General features: G+C 47.5%; 1 protein-coding gene across 2 annotated transcripts in view; it reads right to left on the bottom strand.

The window, feature by feature from the left end:
• UGGT2 (UDP-glucose glycoprotein glucosyltransferase 2) overlaps window positions 1–21,634 on the bottom strand; it is a 1,586,510-nt gene that overhangs the window by 220,254 nt on the left and 1,344,622 nt on the right. For both annotated transcript variants that reach the window (XM_078657956.1, XM_078657957.1), the window contains one exon: window positions 17,659–17,744. In XM_078657956.1, coding sequence (XP_078514082.1) covers window positions 17,659–17,744 — 86 coding nt within the window. The remainder of the gene's footprint in view (window positions 1–17,658; window positions 17,745–21,634) is intronic.

The following is a 21,634-nucleotide window of genomic DNA, read 5'->3' as shown; positions in this document are numbered from 1 at the left end:
GGCCCAAGAGGCATGCGGTGTTGCAAGACCGCAGTTCCAAACTCAGGGACGAGAAGACCTTTTTTCCATACTGGTCGTACCTCTTGGATTCCCGGTCGGGCGGGGCCGACGGGAATGCGGTCTGGGAAGTCGAGGCCTGGATCACCAGACTCTCAGGGGTGGGATGGGTGGACAGGAACTTGGGGTCATCCTTACACGGACGGTGGCGTCTGGCCACGTCCCTATCAACAGGCGAACCTGAAGCGGGCCTGGACCACGTGCCCAAAAGAACGTCAGACAAGGCTTCGTTAAACGGCAGCAGTGGCTCCTGTGGGCATGACTGCGGTTTGAAGACCTCAGTGAGGATGTTAGGCCTCACGGCCGCGACGGGGAGCTCAAGGTGTAAGGCCTTGGCAGCCCTCATCAGCACCACTGAATAAGCAGCCCCCTCCTCCGAAGCCACGGTAGGAGGCGAGACAAAGCCAGGGTTAGGAGAGTCGTCCAGACCACTGGCATCACCCAAATCACCTGTCCAGTCCACATTGTACTGACACTCGCGTGACAGAGGGTCCTCAGACCCCTCCCAACCCTCTCCGTAATCTACATATTCACCATATTCGGAATCAACAATGTACACCGGCTCCCCGGGGTCCACAGGCCCCATCGGCGTCGGACTCGGCGTCGGGCGACGCCGGTCCGACTCCGCATCCGGAGTCGGAGAGGGTATGGGGGCGGCGCCGCCCGGAGCCGGCGCCGGAGCACCGGTGCCGCGCGGGGGCGGCGTCGGGGGCAACCCCGATGGAATCGGCGCCGGAGAGGCCGGTAGACCAGTCGGCGTCGACCCTGAGGGTCCCTGCGGCGCCGGGGCCGGAGCACCCGACGGCGTCGAGGCAGGAGCACCCGAACCGCTAGGGCCCCCGGACGGAAGCACAGGGCCCGAAGGCGCCGTAGGCCCCGTCGGAGGAGACAGTGCCCTCATGGCCATGAGGAACTCCTCTATCTCCCCGGGCGTCGCGCCTTGCCCAGGGACCGTAGGGTATGGAGCAGGCCGCGCCGGCTACTCACGCGGAGCCGCGGGGGTGGGGCCATCCGAACCCCCGGCCGCATCGCGCGAGCGTCAGGGGGAGTCGGGGGTACGATGACGACGCCCCGACTTCTTGTGTTTCCTACCTGAGGAACCAGAGGAATGGTGACGACTTCCGGAGCGCTCGTGGCGGCTCCGTGACCGCTCCCTCGACCTCCGGCCGGACCGGGACCGCTCTCGACACGGGCCGACACCCACAGCTCGAGTAGCTTGCGGGACCGCTCCCGCCTAGCTTTACTCGTCAGGGCCCGGCAGTCGACACAGTCACCGGAGGCAGAGTCGGTGATGATCCGTGACCGACATAGTGCGGTCACAGTCGTCACAGTTCTTAAAACCGGGCATCCTACCGGCACCGTATAGAAGAATCAAGGATTCACAAAAAACTTTGGTCAAAAGACCGGAGTACTGCACTTCTCGTATCTGCGCTAACTGGCGCGGAAAAAAGAAGAACTGACGTCAGCGCGCGGAGGCGGCGTCTATATACTCCAGCGACGTCATCACGGCGCACGACGCCAACGACGGACGCGGAGCCGCAGGGGACGCCTGCAGACGACGCCTACCGACGCGCAGGGGTACTGCTACGCAAAAGTTTCCGGATCCAGACTGACGCCTGGGGATATTCTAAGGTAAGGAATCTAATACTAACCTGTTTCTTTCAGATTGAGACCTTCACTAAACATGAAAGTCCCTCTGGTATAACTGGTAATAAATGTATTTATTTATTTTATCTTTAGAAAATATAATAAGGCATGGAACAGCCTGTAAGGGGTCCAGAGGCCACTGTAAATCATATCACAACCACACCAAGGAGGACCAAGTAAACAGCAGCTGCGAGGGAGCAGGACAAGAGCAATATACAAAGCTCTGTTATTATCCTAGAGTTTCTTCCAGTGGGACTAGGAATAAAAGGCAAGATACAATTTGACTGGGCCAAATCTGCAGACTACCTCCCTGGTTTCAGCACAGTCTTCTTGCCGGAACATTTATTCCCGTTTATATTTAAGATGACTGCAACCAGAAAAGTGAAAATCTGCTATAAAAGTCGCCCACACACGGTGCTAATTTGATTTCCAAATTGCTTTGCATCAGAATTTCAAGGTGGATGCAAGAAATCTTTAAGCACACCGGGGAGTGCACAGCGCTCAACTTAAGGCAGATATCTTTAGTACCTAATCAATCCTGTCACGCTGAGGCGAAGAGAAGCTCCTTCATTCTGACTGTTATTCGGCACTCTGGAAGTGAAGTTCTACACACAAAGATCTAATGTACATTAGGAAAGAAATCCATCAAAAGAAAATGCCATTATTTGAACATGGTGCCATGGCTCCAGGGCGTTTTTGTTATTACTTTAGATGTCATAAATAGAAGGGACTGAAAAAAACCATCATAATATAAGGTGACTTTTTAAAAATGATTGTCAGGGTACCTACAGGGGCTGGGAGCGAATGCCCATGCAGAGTCTGCTAATGATTATGGTATATATATGCATACATATGTAACACTTATTGTTAAAGGACACGTATGCTCGCACAAAGTATAAAACCAAAGCAAATGTAATCTTCTCGCATATTAAATTCTTTTTCTTCAGCTATGGAGAGTGAACAGTCTGCATTTCTTTATAGAATCAAATGCAGAAAAGAGTATGGACCAGCACAACCCCATCCGAAGTGCAGCAGAATGCAAGAGCTGATACTTAACCATAGGGGCTTTTTATCATTCACACGGAAAAATGAAAAGATCCGAAGAGCCTTCTGTTCCGATCACTTATGGACAAAGGCACCCTATGCAAAAGCGTGTCTAGTTTTGAGTCCCCAGGTTCCAATCCTCTGGGCAAGTCAGATCTGTTCTCCTCGGCCTCCCCTCCCCACGTACATCTAAAGAGTGCACACTCAAACGGAAGACAACAGTGGTCATCGACGCTGCTCTGAAACATCAAATACCCTCTCTAGCAAGTCCCAGCTACAAACAGGAACCCGTATTATTAAATATTCACAACAAACCGTGCAACCGGAGCAGAAAAGCCATAAATGTCATCATAGCCATATGCATAATTAAAACATGCAAATACAGCAAAATACTTGAAGGAGAATTGTGAAATGTACGTTTTCGCACCCGGGGCCCCCTTGCATAGCCCGAACGCGAACACCTGTAGAACGAGTGACAAAGATCGAAAGGTTTGGTACCTGTACATTCCCACAGCCGAATGACAGCATGTATAAACTAAACTGGAGTGTGGAGAAAGTGTGCGTTTCCAATGACGTCATCATGAGAAGTTGTGGATCACATGCATCACAAAAGTGGCAGAGCCAAGGGAGACGCAAAGGAATGGTCAGGCAAAGCCAATGCAAACGACAACACAGGCATCGAAGCCAGCATTAGGAAAGGGGGGAGCGCTCGGGCCCCGCACGTATGGCGGGGCGCCGCCCCCCGCTTCCCCTGCACCCTCGGTGGTGGGGCATGGCCGACCACCGATTGGTGCCGGCTCCAGCATTGACGGGTCAAGGGGGGGAGCCAAGGGGGGCGGCCCAGTCGCAGCGGGTCTGCCCCCATAGGTGTTAAAAGGCCGGGAGAGCGTGGGAGGCTCCCTCTTGTCTCCGCTCCCCAGGCTTGCACCGTGCCCTCCGAAGGGCAGATTAATCTTTTAAATTTATATTTTAGGCATCTGGAGTTTCAGCGGACAGCGTTTCAAGGAACTCTGCCAGTCGTCTGGGACGTCGTGAACACCGCGCCGGCTACCGCATGACATATGGAAAACTCGGCATAGCGGATACTTAGGAGCGCGGAGGGAGTGAGGCGGAGGGCCCTACATTCTTCGGCAGGCATCTCGCGCACTCGGTGCGGCCGTTTTTTAAGAGGGAGCATTGTTAACATTCGGAGAGGAGGTCTTTTTCAGGCGCACTCGGGCGGCGTTTAAGGATTTACAGTAAGGCGAAGTGAGCGCGACGCATGTGGGGGGCTTCTATGTGTAAAACATAACAAATCAAAGGGAGAGGCAGGGAAAGTAAAGAACACTCTCTTCGTCCCCGGTTAACATGAATAAACAAAAAAAGAGAGGTTACTTGTGTCTCGACAGCCACATAGAGGGAGCAATGTCAAAGAAGATTTTCAACACCCAATTTGAGTGGGTAAGAAGGCCCTCACACACCGACCTAGTCAGTGTCATGCTTCATCACTGGGCCCCACCGCAGAGGCCGAGTGCCTCTTTGGTGTGCTGCGACGCCAGAAGACTGCGGAGCTGGTTGTGTGAATAGGTGTGATTCAGTGGAGGGTTGTTTCAGGTTACCGAAAGACAAAATCACGAAGTTTAGAGCAGCTCTCCAGCAATGTCTGGCCAAAGATAAAGTGACGCTACAGCAGTTACAGCAGACTGTGGTCCAATTGAATTTCGCACTAAGAGGTATACCCATGGTGCGCCCCTTCTCCCGCTCAATCGCGCAGGCCATGACGGGCCTGCGGGATTAACACCATCGCACTAGATTGCCAGCCGAGGTCCGCCAGGACATGCGTATTTGGATCGCATTTCTGGAGGGCTTCAATGGCAGAGTAGTGTGGTGCGGCCCCCCACGACGTCTGCAGAGTTAGGTCTATGGACCGATGCTGTGGGCATTGTGGGGTTTGGCTTCATACTTGGAAACAAGTGGGTGGCCCAACGGGCCGGTTTGGTGGGAGGAGAGCGGCCTGACAGCTAACATCGGTTTCTTGGAGCTATTTCCAATCTGGGTTGCATTAACAGTTTGGCCTGATCAGTTGTGTAATCAATCTGTAATCTTTTGGTCAGATAACATGACGGTAGTCGATTGTATCAACCAGCAGGCGGCACAGTGTAAGTTTATACTCCGCCTATTGAAGGAAATTTTTCTGGTTTGCATGAAACTCAATGTACAGTTTAGGGCCAAACATGTCCCTGGGGTGTTAAATAACGCAGCTGACGCACTCTCTCGCCTTAAGAAGCAGGTAGGCGACGCCTGCACACTTCCCAGCAACACTCTGGAAAATTGGTGCCCCCAGCTACAGAACCTCATGGCAGCTAGCTTAGCGCCCAGGACCAGAGCAGCTTACGAAGGGGCATTTTTGTCTTATTGCTTCTTTCTGGGACGGGACTGGGCAGAGAAATGGGATCAGGAGGGGAAGTTTACTCAGTACCTAGAGGCACTACATAAGGAGGGGCGCTCAGCGGCGACAGCTAGCAGACACAGGGCGGCCGTCTCTTTCTTTGCACAGCTCAAGGGGGCCAGAGATCCCACGAATAGTTTCATCGTGCGGAAGACACTAATGGGGTGGAGGCGCCTACAAGCAACCGCCACAGATTCTAGGCAACCGATAGGTTTGGAACGGCTGGCATCAGTATTAAATGCCTTGTTGACACCTGCAGTTCATCAGGGGAGGTACTCTTGTTCAGAGCCGCCTTTACTTTGGCCTTTTTTGGGACATTCCGGGTAGGTGAACTGGTGGCTAGCAGCCAGCTGGACAGGCTAGGGGGTCTTCGGCTGGAACACATAAAGGTATTGGGCGATACGCTGTTGATTAACATACGTAAATCAAAAACTGATCAGGAGGCCCGGGACGATGGGCTGGTTCTCCATCGGGCACGGGATAATCCTTGCTGCCCAGTGTTCCACGTAGAAGCCTTTATCAGAGAGCGTGCAGGCGAAAGGAAGGGAGCATTGTTAATGCATGCAGACGGTACCCCACTGACCAGGTTCCAATTCCAACGAGTATTGGCAAAGACAATGGACAGGGCTGGTTTCAATCCAAAGGATTTTGGGATACATTCCTTCAGGATAGGGGCGGCCACTGAAGCGACTGCTAGAGGGTTGCATGCGAGCAGTGTAAAAAGGATTGGGAGATGGTCTTCCAACTGTTACAAGCGTTATGTGCGGCTGCATATGTTGTGAGGCGACAAGTACGTACCCTGTCACCTGTCTGTTGTCTGCCTATATTTCAGTTTCTTGAGCCTGTCACGCAGGGTGGAAACTGCTGCCGGATCACCAACAGCAAGTATTTTCAGCACGTCAGACACAGGAACAAAGGAAGTAGACTCAAGTGGTATGGGTGGTTGGTCACTCATTTGTGAAGCACATTAAATCTGTTTTCTTTTCAGGTAGCTATAGGCAGAGGGCAGAATAGAGAGGTTTCAAGGTTTCCTTTCAAGGTAGGGGGGGGTCTATGCCTCAGTCAGTTTAGAGGGTTCTTTACAGAGTTGCTCAATAGACACACCCCACCGCCCACAGTGGTTATCTTACATCTGGGTGGCAACGATCTGGTGAAATTGGGGTGGAGGGTCCTGATGGAAGAGATAATTTCAGAGGTAAACTGGCTAGCTAAAACACGCCAAAGTTGCACCATAGTGTGGTCTCAGATGATTCCTAGGCTCAAATGGAGGGGGGGGGACTCTGTCAGGGCGTTGAATAACTCGGTAAAGAGGACCAACAACAAGATAGAGAAATTATTTTGGTCACCTCAACTACAGAATATACCACATGGGTGTATCTGGGGGGAACAGTTCTTCTTGAAAGATGGGGTCCACCTGACTAGGCCAGGCAACAAACCTTTTCTGGAGAACAAATGTATCATAGCTGGGAGGGTTCTAATTAGGCATGATCTTTCAGAGAAGTAGGATGGGGGGCCAGATAGTCGGTCAACTATGCTGGCCTGTGGCGGTAAGGTCATGATCGGTGAGCAGTCAATTTAAGGTCCTTAGGGGGCGTCACCATCTTGAATGGGGTCGCCCAGGGGGCGGGGCCAGTGGTCTCTCTTAGAACTCCAGGGGCAGTACATCCGCTTTGTTGGATGGGTACGGGGGAGTCACGCTTTCTTTGGGCTGGTTAGCCACCCCGCACGTGCACGATGACGGCATTAAATGGTGCAGAGTGTAAGGGCCCTCCTTTTGGTTAATGGAGTTCATAGAGTGTACGGGGGTAACCGGGGGGGGGGATTGCGGGGGGGGGGGGGGAGTACCCTCTCGGTAAACGGGCCCTCTGCGCATGCACACTCATACGTGAGGGCGTAGCTGGTTAATAAGGATTTGACACCGGTTAGCTACCTTGTCGTAGGCCCAAAAGCTAGGATATGCAGAAAAAATTCTTAAGTAGGATGTTAGATTCGGTTAGGAAACACGCTGTATTAGACATTTGTTAAGGTTAGCCCTTTGATACCTGTCTACATTGATTGTAATCTAATGTCGAATTTTTCTGCATAAAATGCTTGTGTAAATATATTTTATTTCAAAATTTTAATTGGTTTTCATGTTTTAATAAATACGGCCGGGGGGGCGTGAGACCCCCCGCCTTCCAAAGAAACTCCTTGTATGTCCAATTGCTTTAATTGTTTAAAGGCGGTGGTGCACAAGACAGGGAGGGGGTGGTCGCTAGTCCCTGACCATAAGGAAAGGGGGGCCGCTTCTGCCCCCCGCACGTATGGCGGGCGCCGGCCCCCCTTCCACTGCACCCTCGGTGGTGGGGTGAGCCCCTCTGCCATGTCTTGATGGCGCGGCGGGCGCGCCCCACCACCGATTGGTGCCAGCTCCCGCATTGACCCGGAAGCAATCTAATTGCTTCCGGATCAGGGGGGGAGCCGGGGGGCGGGCCAGTCGTAGCTGCTCTGCCCCCATAGGGGTTAAAAGGCCGGGAGAGCGCAGGAGGCGCCCTCTTGTCCTCACGCTCCCCAGGCTTGCACCATGCCCTCCGAAGGGCAGATTAATCTTTCCCACCCACCAGCCCCTGAAGCAGATTCTTCTGTTTTGTGTGTGATTGGTCGTACTAATTTAGGGTCATTTTCACTGTAACTGTTTGTTGGCGTGAGTTTTTTCCTTAGGCTTTTTCCCCGTTTACAGGCTGTAGTATTAAGTTATGCTCATTGTTGCACAGTAACGTTTTGTGTACACCCTTTTTCCTTAGGCCTTTTTCCCGTTTACAGGTAACATAATATTGATAGTCCTTGGTCAGGCGGTAAGGTCATGATCGGTGAGCAGTTAATTTAAGGTCCTTAGGGGGCGTCTCCATTCTTAAATGGGGTTGCCTGGGGGGAGGGACCAGTGGTCTCTCCTAGAACTCCAGGGGCGGTACATCCGCTTGGTTGGATGGGGGCGGGGGGGGTCCCGCTTTCTTTGGGCTAGTTAGCCATCCCGCACGTGCACGATGACGTCATTAAACGGCGCAGAGTGCAAGGGCCCCCCTTTTGGTTAATGGAGTTCATGGAGCGTACGGAGGTAACCGGGAGGGGGGGGGGAGTACCCTCTCGGTAAACGGGCCCTCTGCGCATGGGCACTCATACGTGAGGGCGTAGCTGGTTAATAAGGATTTGACACCGGTTAGCGACCTTGCCTTAGGCCCAAAAGCTAGGATATGCAGAAAAAAATCATAAGTAGGATGTTAGATTCAGTTAGGAAACACGCTGTATTAGACATTTGTTACGGTTAGCCCTTTGATACCTGTCTACATTGATTGTAATCTAATGTCGAATTTTTCTGCATAAAATGCTTGTGTAAATATTGTTTATTTCAAAATTGTAATTTGTTTTCATGTTTTAATAAATACGGCCGGGGGGTCGTGAGACCCCCCGCCTTCCATAGAAACTCCTTGTATGTCCAGTTGCTTTAATTGTTTAAAGGTGGTGGTGCACAAGACAGGGAGGGGGGGGTCGCTAGTCCCTGACCATACATTCCCAGTGACATTGATAGGGTCTCTTAATCAGAGGCAGAACAAGAAGGTGTATTCAGGCAATGGGCCACACTCTTTGTCCTGGCAGACCAGGTGGAAGGAAATGTTTTGCTCCCCACCACTCGTGATCCTGGACTTGTTCTGGGATTGGAGTCCTCTAGCTAAGATCACTTCCTGCCTCGTTTCAAGCAGTCCCATCCCACATTCCGGAATCTACCACACTGCAGATCCTGGTCACCGGCACCTTTCAGAGAACAGGTGGCACTCCACGAGGGATCCTGTAGGCCAGCCAGTCTTGAGGGCTGACCAAGGTGCTGTGGGGCATCAACAGCCAAGAACAGCAGCACGTGAAGCAGCTGTGTCTTTCCGACGTGTCTTTTTGTATTAGTATTTCCTTAACAAACTTATAATAATTGTAGTTAAAATCGCTTAGCTATGGTTGATTTTCTGTGGCAAAAAAAGCAGAAATGTTCATGAAGCAACACTGAGGGGCTCCTTTCTTTTACTTTTGGAGATAGTGGTGTACAGGTGCGATACAGCCAATGTAATGATACCGACCTGGGGAAGGACTGCAGAAGAATCAGAAGGAAGCCTACCTCTCTTAGACAACACGGTGCAGCGACCTGTTACAACCTCTGCCTCTGCGTAGTGCAGCAGGATGATGATCTCCCTGGAGTCTGGGGCATGTCGCTTCATTATACTGCTTCCCATGCCTGTTGGATATGTGTGCTTGTTTCTCAGAAAAGTAAGGGATACATGTTACCAGAAGAATCTGCGACAGGCTGTGATAGAAAATGTTCAACGGAAAATGTTTACGTTTGGCAGTCCTGCCAAGTGTCACTCATTGCCTGTTAGAGTAACACATTTTGTTCTTGTCTACCGCATACAGTGAAGATTGTCATGCAGGTACATTTGACTCCTGAGTCGTGCCTTTGTTCTCTCATTCTGTCTCTCACCGGTGCAGTTGTGCGTGGTTGACCCAAGTCTTTCATCTGTAACACTGCCACATCGGCTGTTGGGGTGTGATCAGCGGCCTTGGGGTGCCTGGCAGGCCCCTCCTGTCATGGAATTTAAGCTCATGTTGATTGGATTACTCTGCACAGCCAGTACAGTCCACAAAACCTCTTCTGCAAGTCTCCTGGAAGTGGAACAATGCTTATATAAGGGAAGTGGAGGTTGGAGAAATGGAAACACAGTGAAGGCTCTGACCACAGTTCAGTTTTGCCAAGTTTACTTTATTACTTTATTCTGCAGAGGCGGTGGTGAAGAAATGACCACCAATGTAGGAATATCACAATCTTTCAGTTCTTCGTCCTGGTTCGCCACCACTTCACCATGGGTAGGTATGGCGGAAGCGCAGAGCTGAGCCATCAGACTAAGGCGACTTCCAAGGACCAGCTGAATCCTTCGGTGCTGTGATCAGCAAGCCACAAACTGCATCACAGCATTCTGAAGTTGCCTCTACTCCAACAGGCTCGCATACAGCAAAACACCTCATGTGTCTTCGTCCAGGCATTCAACAAACCACAAAGACCGGCAACGCATGTGAAATACCTCCACCCCCCTTCGAGCTACACAACCCCCAGCTAAGTTTGGTCTTTAACACAGAGTACCTGACTACGATGCCTCGGCTGTCACGCTTCTCCTAGGAAATTTCATTGTGCTTTGTTGCATGAATACTATGCTTTTAAAATAGCCGTATTTTAATATTTTACTTTTTCTTACTGTGCACTGAGACCTTTACTTACCTGATGCTTCTCTTGCCCTGTGCCCCGTTCCACCCCGGGTGTTCCCGTTTGTGTGGAGGGCGCGACGGCATACAATTGGTGTCCCCGCTCCCATTGGTCAGTCTGGGTCACGCGGGGATCCACCTTTAGGCACAACCCTATTTAGACGTGATGTCTTTCTCCGAGTACAGCGGACGCGCACAGCGTGCGCGCGCCGAAGTCGCGCCTAAGTTAAGCCCGTCTGCGCCCGTCCGCGCCGAGGACGCGCCAGGGGCCAGGCGGGCTGCTCCCCGCTTTATTCTTCCGGTAGGGAGTACCTTATATCCACTCAATATGGTACTTTCCCTTAGACCTCAGTCTAAATCCTGTCATCATACCTTATACCCCATCGATACATACTATGCACCATGTGCTAGCTGTAGTCTTGTGCATAATAAGAGAAAACATCCGGAAAGGCCGCTTGGAGCCACTAAAGCCTGTAAGAGTACTGCCGCGTTAAAAGAGCTGTGCTTTCTTATTAATGCCAGGTCACTCTGCAAGAATAATATTGCCTTTCATGATTTTATTTCGCAAAGGAAGCCTTCCTTGGTTTTTATTACTGAGACCAGGGCATCAGATTCCTCAGGCCCTGACCTAGTGGCTGCCATTCCGCCAGGCTATGTTTTGTCTAGAATTGATAGAACCTGGCGCAGAGGGTGTGGTCTAGGCATATTGCATAAGATCTCGCTCACCTGCCGGATGGATTTTCTATCTTCCCCCTCCGACCCTTGTGAAGCAGCATATTTCTCTATCAACCTTACTGCTACAGCTTCCTTTTCTGGCATTTTGTGCTATAGGCCTCCGGGTCCCAGACCATCTTTTCCCCAGGACCTATTGAATCTCTTTGAACCTTTCCTGGATAGACCTAACTTCACCTTGCTGGGTAATTTTACCTTTCATTTAGAAAATGATAGTTCTAGAGATACTACTTCCCTGGTGGACTCCCTAGCTGCCTGCGGCCTGACTCAGCTTGTGGCCGGTCCTACCCACATGGCCGGCCATACTCTCGATGGCATCTTCTCTAATGATATTAGACTCAAAACTGAAACTCCCATTCCTTTGTCCTGGTCCGATCATCTGGCAGTACCTTTTGAGTTGAACATCCCCCATTCCTTCTCATTCCTCTCTGATACTAAAAAAGGGGTAACTAGACGCAATTTCAAACAGATTAGCAATGAAACCCTAGCCCCATATTTGACTGGACTGATTTCTCGTCCTGATACCAACGTAGACTCTGCCGCTACAGCTCTGACAAACTCCATCTCTAAAGCCGTAGATACTCTGGCCCCTGCCAAACAGCACTATTGTGCCAGCAAGAGTCCCTCTATGCCCTGGTTCAATGACCGTCTCAGAACACTGAGAAGGGAATGCAGGAAACACGAAAGGAAATGGTCTGCCCACCCAGATTCTACCGGGAAAAATCGACATAAACTGCTCCTTAAGACATACAAGACAGCAATAAATGAGGAGAAAAAGGCCCATTATAACAATCTCACGGCATCACTAAAATCATCGAGAGATCTCTTCAAGATCATCGGTTCGCTATCTGCTCCTCAAAACCCGGATCCAATTTTAGAATCCCAGGAGCTATGCGATGATATCACTTCTTTTTTCCATACTAAAATTTCCGACATCTATTCATCTCTCGAACTCTTCAACTCCGAACTGGACATCAGTGCCCCTTTGTCTTCAGTCTACAAGCCCGCCACCTCGATGGCGAATCCAGTATTTAGCTTTCTGGAGTTTCCTCTTCTCACCTATGAGGGCTTAAATCAGCTACTAGATAACACCAAGTCAGGCTGTCCCCTTGATCCTTGCCCTCTAAAAACTTTGAAATCATGCAGGGAAGTGATTGTTCCCCCCCTCCTCGAAGTGATGAACCAGGCTATTATTGAGGGATTCTTTCCCTCCGTTTGGAAATTGGCGGTCGTTAAACCGCTCTTGAAAAAGGCCTCTCTGGACCCTGGAGTCCTGAAAAATTTCCGTCCGATCTCCTTACTGCCTGCCCCTGCCAAGATACTGGAGGCTCACTTAAATCGCCATCTTACCGCCTTTTTGGAAGACTCCAACCTCCTAGATATTTCTCAACACGGTTTTCGTAGTGCTCATAGCACAGAATCCGCTCTCACTGTCGTTGCCAATAACATTCGGTCGGAAGTTGACAGGGGCCATACCACTCTTCTGGTCCTCCTCGACCTCACGGCGGCCTTTGACACCCTGTCGCCCTCGGTCTTGGTTGCCAGGCTGGGGGAGATAGGGGTTGGTGGCCCGGGACTTAGGCTCCCGTCCTCCTTCTTCCATCAAAGGGAGCAACGAGTTCAGCTGGGTGAATTCTTGTCATCCTCGAGGCCTCTGCAATGTGGGGTTCCACAAGGGTCTGCCTTAAGTCCCCTGTTATTTAATATCTATGTGACCCCCTTGGCCTCAGTTGTAAGATCATTTGGCTTTGAGGTGTTGTCATACGCTGACGACACCCAAATCCTGGTCTCCCTTTCCCAGTCAGTGGCTGAGACTGCCTCCAAGTTTAGAACATGTATGGAAGCAGTCTCCCAGTGGATGATTCGAAATTTCCTCAAAACTTAACGGAGACAAAACGGAGGTCCTGATTTTTGGGGGGAGACAGGACCTATGGTCTAATGAATGGTGGCCGCCCTCCCTTGGAGACTGTCCAGTCCCTTCTCATTCGGCCAGAAATCTGGGGGTCCTGTTTGATACCTCTCTCTCCTTTGACCTTCAAGTCAGCAGGACCGTATCTACCTGCTGTGGTATCATCAGGATCCTCAGAAAAATTTCATCATATCTCTCTCCAGCGGCCAGGAAACAAGCAACAGTGGCTCTGGTCTCTTCGAGACTAGACTTCTGTAATGCTCTTTATGGATGGAGGCATGAACAAATCTGCGGTCCACCGCCTCCAAATGGTTCAAAACGCGGCGGCCAGAATGGTCCTGGATCTTCCCCGGCTTGCTTCAATATCTCAGGCCGGAAAGACCTCCACTGGCTTCCTGTCCAGGCTAGAATATCTTTTAAACTTCTTTGTCTTGCCCACGGGGCCTTTTATGGCTATGGTTCTGAAGGTGTCTGCTCCCTTTTCCAGCCTTACCGCCCATGTAGAGTGCTTCGATCCTCTTCTAAAAATCTTCTTACGATTCCTAGATTTGCAAAGGCCAGATGGGGAGGCAGAGCCTTTTCTACCCTGGCGCCCAGACTCTGGAACTCCTTTCCTCCAGAACTGGCCTCTCAACCTCTGCCGGGGTTGTTTCGTAAACAACTGAAAACCTGGCTCTTCCGGGACTCTTATCCGTAGACCCTGGACCTGGTGCTTAAAGACTTCTGTTATATGTCTGTCTGTTTACGCTGTTTTGTCTGGCGCCTTGATGCCCTTTGGGCTAAGTTGCGCCTTATAAGACCTATTTCATTCATTCATTCACAGAAGCAGTGGTAAGAGAAGCTGTCAGGAGCTGGGGAGCACCGACAAGACTGCGACACTCAGTATTTTTTGTTTGGTTCCTAAGCAATTAACTATGGAGGAGTCTTCACATTCAGAGTACATTACAGAAGCAGTTTATCAGTTCCCACCTCTGCCCCCGCTTCAAAATTCAAGAAGGAGCTCATCCAGCAGCTAAAGTAAACTTTTATCAGTGGTGGCCTACAGCGAAGCATGGAGACAAGGCGAAGCGCACTCTGCCCGATCAATACACATATCAGTGAGCAAAAATGTCACTACTGGCCTTCAATTTATATCACTTGTTAGGTTGTCAGCAATGCAAGGGATGTGGTACGCATGTGGCCACCATTAACCTTTGCATGCTACTCATTTCTGAATTTGGAAGTAACGTTTCTTTAACATGATGGAGAATGGACAAATGGTAAACAAAGACAGTAGGAGAAATGACACTCGCATAGATAACTGAAAACACCTGGCTGCTACTCTGTTCTCTGCCTGCACTCACCCAGTTATCAATAAATGCTTGAATCATGGTCAGTGCTTCAATGGAACATCTGGACCCAAGGTTAGGAGGAACACAGTTATTAGGGAGCTCGGCCCCAGCCACTGTTTCCCTGATATGGAATGTATATTAAGCTGTTTTGATAAGCAAATTGAGCTTGCAACTTCATTGTGCATTTTTTGTAATTATTGTATTTGTTCCTATCTACTTTTATGGTTCTTCGAACCAAAATAAAGATGATGATGATGGTTTTGATGAGGGCATGCAACTCACATGATACATTTCAACATATCAAGTCAGTGCCCATTTATATATCTGCTCAGAGTATTTTGATTCTCATCGCCGCGTGTAAGGGAATTTAGTCTCTTTGCTCCTGTTAAAGGATCGCAAAGCACACTTTTTGTCTTGATTTATTTTAACAGTTCCCAACCTCTTCTTTTGTCTTTCAGTCATTTGCTGGAAATCTTCAGTGATACAACTCATTTCTATGCGTGTGCGTAACCTGCCAATATAATTTCCAATCTTCATTCCGAATGCTTATTAAAATGAGGCTGGTGTAACTAAGCTCTAGAAATGTACTTTTTGGTAAATAGCAAGAGCAGCTGTAGTTTTTTGTCTTCTAAAATATAAGTTAGGTTATTCCATCTTTTCAAGAGTCTTTCCAAGATTCATCTGTAGGGCATACCAAATCTGTTCACCATGGACAAAAGGATGCAACCACAAATGGGATAATATTTTAGGTAGGCCTGTTATGAGTGCGAGTATAACATATACATTGCTGTACCCCGCCTTCATTAGCATTTTCTGCGTGCTCTTGGTAGATCCGGTTTTATCAGCTAGTGACTATAAGGGTTTTAACCCTTCCTGAGCCAAAAGGAGAAGACATGGAGAAAAACGCATAGAAAGAGGAGATGGGCGCAGTTGAAGAGAAACAGATGAAAGAAGGGAGAAGGGAAGAGAGACAAGAAGGAGGGAGAGGCAATCGGAGAGAAGAAAGAGATAACAGTGAGGAAAGGAAGCTGGAGAAGTATAGCAACTGAGGAAGAAGAGCGAAGGAATGAAAGGGAGATGCTGGAGAGAGGAAAGATCTAGAACGGCAGAACAGAAGATGGAATAAGAGAAGTAAGGAGGAAGGTGGGAATAGTCCTCATCTGTGAATGTCAAGGTCCACATTTTTAACAGAGGTAGCTCCTCCGCTAAGGTGGAGGAGCGTAGTCCCACTGCTTCACAGCAGTGAGGTAATTGAAACAAAAAATTATAATAACGCGAACATGTTATTATCATTTTATGTTTCCTGCTGCTGCGTCAGCTTACGGGACAGGCGGGGCGGGGTTGCTCCGATGACAGAGGAGCAGGGGAGGAGTAGTTTGCCCTCCCCTAAGTACACATGTCTTTTTGGCTGGCTCTCTCGGGTCGGTCAAACAGTCATGCGCACTTCGCATCTTCTCCATGCAGGCTGCATTACAGCGTGTGTGCAGAAAATGCCCTGGCCCCCATTCTCTAGCTGACAGCCGATCCAGGGCGCTCAGACCAAACACAATGCTGCATTGCAGCGTTGTGTTTGGCTATTGGGAGGCTTGGAGGGTGCCTCCTGCTGCTTCCTGCATCTTGCTGCAGACCAGAGACAGGAAGAAGAGGACGGGGGAGAGGCACCGGCCGGCCATCACAGGTAAGTGGTTTTTTGTCCCCCCAGTCCCTGCCCCACCACCCGGGTGCAGTAGCAGCCGCTACTGGTTTTGAAGCAGTCATTGACTGTTGCTGCACATGTTTATGTGTGTTTCTATTGACAGGTGGTGACTGTCGTTTATTGTGCTTCCTGTGCAACATCACCAGAGCAGGGCCCAGAGGTACACAGTAGAAAACGTATTTAGTAATGTACCATAGCTGCAAGCTGGCTCATGTCACGTTAGAAAAGTGGTTAGTTAGAGCCCTAGCATGAGCACTTCAGGAGCGATGCAGCTGGTCTAATGCAGTTTTCAAACTGCTTTGTTCAACTAGCTATGAAATGTCACACATAGTGTAATCCATACGGCACTGAGATGTCACACATAAGCGCAATGAGAGTGAAAATGTCACGCATAAGCAAATTGGAAACTTGGCAACTATGGTTGGTATTTAACAGATCAGGTGTTCACTGTTTCTTCAACTCAAAATGCATTTTCAGCCTGATTTTTACAGCCTAGCATGTAACTCATGGACTGTAGAACGGTACCATTTGCTCGGAGGATTCTTGCAGACCATACATGCCGACATTTGAGAACAGAGAAGAGGAAGGTTTAGAAAAGGAGGTGGAAGACATTAATAATCCCATTGACTTGCACTGAAGTGGTCAATTTTCCACCTCTTGGGAGCTAAATGGAAGTCATTAAAAAAAAATCAATTCTTTATAAGTGCCGACATTTATGGCAAACCCAAGCACATTTCACAATAACCCAAATATCACATACGTCTGGGGAAAAACGGTGCAACATTTGGGGCTATTTTAAAATTGTAAAATTTTACTGGACCACAGAGTATTATAAACGTTATAAAGTTTTACATGGTTTCTAAAGTTCTCAGCATTCCTCCGTTTATCTTGATTTTCTTCTACAGCTGAGATGTTTGATGGTAGGTGATGCACTGGTCACACAACTCTCCCTTCAAAGGAAGCTTCCCTTGGCGTGCAATATTGGGCGTCAATATCAGGGTGAAATCAAATGGTGCAGACCTGCCTGTTTGGGGTGGTTCAAGCTGTGAAAGTGATGCAAATGCTTGCTTTTTTCTTTTTTCCCGTTGTTTCCAAAGTTAAAACAAGTACTGACAAGCCAATCTGTCTGATCCTGGCTGCAACCATTTGTCTTTGTCTAAGCTTGTTTTGTCGTATGATGGTTTTTGTAAACCTTTACTGCTGTTGGAGCTGTGTGTGTGTGTGTGTGGATGTGCTCCTTGATACAGCAGAATGTGGTCACTTGCTGTGAATACAGCTAATGGCTAAAGTGGGCTGACCCACAGCCCCATGCTGTACGCTGTTGTGTGCAGAAGGGGCATGTGAATGACACAACAGACCAATGGATGAAGAGGGCTGGATGGAAGCCTCTATAAGTAAGAATATTATATATGTAAAATCAAAAGTTGTTTGATAATGCTAGACATAAACAGTAAATGTTGCATTACGTTTCGAGCTCATGCTCCCCAGAGAGTTTTTTGATTTTTGTAAATGTAATATTTCAAATAAACAGATTTACCTCATTATGGATTCCCATACTCCAGCCTTGCCGTCACTCACATCACTGAGCAGATCTTCTTTTATTTTATCTGGCTTTTTCTGTACCTAAAGGTAGAAGGGGAAAAGAATAAACATTAAGCATATATTCTTGAGTAACAGTCAATATATATACCAAACATATGGCATTAACACATTCTCCAAGTCTCAGTTCATGCCATTAGCTTGTTGTCTTAATATGCTGTCCGATAGATTTCAATGGACGACTTTAAAAGGGTGGAAGAGGGAATAAAAGAGATGATTTATGTGAAGCAGGTATAATAAATTAAGATGGTGAGCAAGAGCACGGCTGTGCTCGAAACGCGTCGCAGCAGAGCGGGGAAGTGAAATAAATACCTTTCTGCCTTGTTCCTCGTGGTCCGCCTTCTCCACTTACACCAGGAGTGGGTGTTTGGAGGATTGTTTCTAGTGAGATATATATATATATATATATATATATATATATATATATAACCTACTGGCGATCGCCAGTAGGTAGTTATAGTTAGGACCTAGTTTCCATAGGAAATCCGCAACATTCTATTGAGAATAACTTTGGCGCCGGTGGACGAATCTTTGCGAATTTCTCAAAGAAGATGGCCTGCTCCGCTCCGCTCCGCTCCTTCCCTGAAAGTTTGGGGGGGATTCGTCAAGTGGGGGCTGAGATAAAAGGGGGGTCCCAAAACGTGTTTTCCCCATGTTATTTTCCATAGGACGTTTAGACACGGCTACAGCTCGAACGGCTGAATGGATTTATAAGAAATTTGGTAGAAAGGTAGAGTCCGGCTCGCAGATTACGCTTTTCTTTGAATGGTGTAAATCTGTTCAGTAGTTGCTGAGAAAATTAACTTTGAAAAAATATATATTGGGCAACATTGGGCTATATATATGTTACAGCCCAAATGTAGCCCGATGTAGCCCAAAGATGGCCACCAGAGACAAAAAAAAACAAATGTAGCCCAAATATCAGCCAGATGTAGCCCAACTATAGCCCAATGACAGAATGTCCCAGAGTGTTCTAAAGAACAACTAGAGCGCTAACAGTCTTACTTATGACAAAAGTATGGCACACCTGAAGTCATCTTGATTGGAATAAAGTGTTAACACTTAAAACATTTAATTTGCAAAGGAACAAAATGAGGGGGTTCATTTTGCCATAGAAATTATGATTAGTGCTGAAGAAAGAAAAATTAGGGCACATTTTGAGTGACTTCTCAAATCCCCTTATATTTCATTAAAAAAATTCTGATATGCAGTCTCCCAAGATGGCCACCAGAGACAAAAGAGCCCAAATGTAGCCCAAATGTCAGCCAGATGTAGCCCAACTATAGCCCAATGACAGTAGTTAGGACCTAGTTTCCATAGGAAATCCGCAACATTCTATTGAGAATAACTTTGGCGCCGGTGGACGAATCTTTGCAAATTTCTCAAAGAAGATGGCCTGCTCCGCTCCTTCCCTGAAAGTTTGGGGGGGATTCGTCAAGTGGGGGCTGAGATAAAAGGGGGGTCCCAAAACGTGTTTTCCCCATGTTATTTTCCATAGGGCGTTTAGACACGGCTACAGCTCGAACGGCTGAATGGATTTATAAGAAATGTGGTAGAAAGGTAGAGTCAGGCTTGCAGATTACGCTTTTCTTTGAATGGTGTAAATCTGTTCAGTAGTTGCTGAGAAAATTAACTTTGAAAAAATATATATTGGGCTACATTGAGCTATATATATGTTAGAGCCCAAATGTAGCCCAATGTAGCCCAAAGATGGCCACCAGAGACAAAAAAAAAAACAAATGTAGCCCAAATATCAGCCAGATGTAGCCCAACTATAGCCCAATGACAGAATGTCCCAGAGTGTTCTAAAGAACAACTAGAGCGCTAACAGTCTTACTTATGACAAAAGTATGGCACACCTGAAGTCATCTTGATTGAAATAAAGTGTTAACACTTAAAACATTTAATTTGCAAAGGAACAAAATGAGGGGGTTCATTTTGCCATAGAAATTATGATTAGTGCTGAAGAAAGAAAAATTAGGGCACATTTTGAGTGACTTCTCAAATCCTCTTATATTTCATTAAAAAATTCTGATATGCAGTCTCCCAAGATGGCCACCAGAGACAAAAGAGCCCAAATGTAGCCCAAATATCAGCCAGATGTAGCCCAACTATAGCCCAATGACAGAATGTCCCAGAGTATTCTAAAGAACAACTAGAACGCTAACAGTCTTACTTATGACAAAAGTATGGCACACCTGAAGTCATCTTGATTGGAATAAAGTGGTAACACTTAATACATTTAATTTGAAAAAGAACAAAATGAGGGGTTTCATTTTGCCATAGAAATTTTATAGGTGTATCACTACATATCATGAGTGAGTATATGTACGAGTGACTATATAGAACTGTTGATCAATGAGTGGATGTGTATATAGATGGTGGAATTATTGAATTGGTTGTTGTAACTGGTATGGGTATCTCCATTTTTTTGAAAATTTTAGTTTCTATTTTTGAATATGTGTTTCAAGGGTTACATTACAGTGAAAAGAGGTCTGTCACTCTGTCACAAGGACGGTGTCATCAGTGATGTCATGACTGATGTCACTGACCATGAGTGATGTAATATGTGACGTCATCAGCAGTGCATTGCACGCGCAAGTTATAGTGAGTCCAACTAACTATAACGTGGGAATTTCATTGGTTTTATGCGGGTAAAATTTCCAGCTAACTATAACTGGTGTCAAACCTATGTTTTTTTCAGTGAATTTCATAGGTTTTGTAAATGCTATTTCCTAACTATAACGTGTGTAAAACCTATGGTTTTTTCAGTGAATATATATATATATTGATTTACTCCAAGCTCTAGATCTTAGAGTGAAAATTTAACCTAATTTATAACAAATATTCGAAGCCTCTCCCTCAGCAGCTTCAAAATTACTATATATTGTGTTTTAAAACTTTGTGGGTTCCATTGACGTGCAAAATATCTGAGGTGCCCTTGCGCTGCATCACACATTAGGAAAACAACATAACACAGAATTAAAACAAACTACAACAGTATGGTAAAAATGATTAAAGCAATCACATTTTAAAATAAATGATGCCGCAAAGGGAAATAGAAAATAAAAGAGACATTCTGAAGGTTATAATGCATACTCTTATTCTCGAATCTATTATTTATTTGCTGATGAAGATGGTGAACTCCTGAAACTTTTTCCCAATTAGAGCACATGATGTAGTCTGTTTTCTCCAGACTAGCACCAGTGGCGTAATGAAAGTCGTAGGGGCCCCCCTGCAAGGTACGCAGAGGGGCCCGCTCCGGATTTAATCCTGAGCTCTCTGGCGTGAATACAGTGCTGAGGGGGCCCCCTCAAGCCCCTGGGCCCCCCCGCACTGCGGGGGCCTGTGTTACGCCCCTGACTAGCACAACAACAAGAGGTATCAAAGTCTCTTGAGTATATCCACCGTCAGCCTAGGGGGCATATGTATCATCCGTCTTTTTAGTCGCAAACGCTGCGATTCGCAAAAAATCAGCGTTGGGACAAAAAATTCGGAAAATGTGATGTATGATTGAAATCGCATCGCAAAATTAAGGAATTGCAAAATTTGCGATTCCTTAATTTTGCGTCAGCATTTAACGAATCGCAAATTGCAGTTCCTTAAATGCTATGTATGAAGCACCCAAGTTGTGCGATTTCTCATTAAGAAATCATATTTCACAAATGCACTTTTTGCCATTTGTGAAGGTGCCATGTGGACAACATACATGCCCTTAGGGCATGTATGTGCGCCATATGCGCATGCACATGTACATTTCAGGGGTGCATCAGGGAGTCCTTATGACAGCCTTGCACCCTTGAAATTATTCTCAATTTGCGATTCTCAGGTCCCAAAGTAACTTCAATTGCTATGATTAAATAAGATCTCGGGCTTGATACAAGGGTTTACTCCTTTCTACAATAATGCACAGA

This window comes from Lissotriton helveticus, chromosome 8 (genome assembly GCF_964261635.1).
Source record: "Lissotriton helveticus chromosome 8, aLisHel1.1, whole genome shotgun sequence".
Classification (NCBI taxonomy): domain Eukaryota; kingdom Metazoa; phylum Chordata; class Amphibia; order Caudata; family Salamandridae; genus Lissotriton; species Lissotriton helveticus.
Note: the sequence above shows the minus strand (reverse complement) of the source record. Positions and strands in the feature narration are given on the sequence as shown.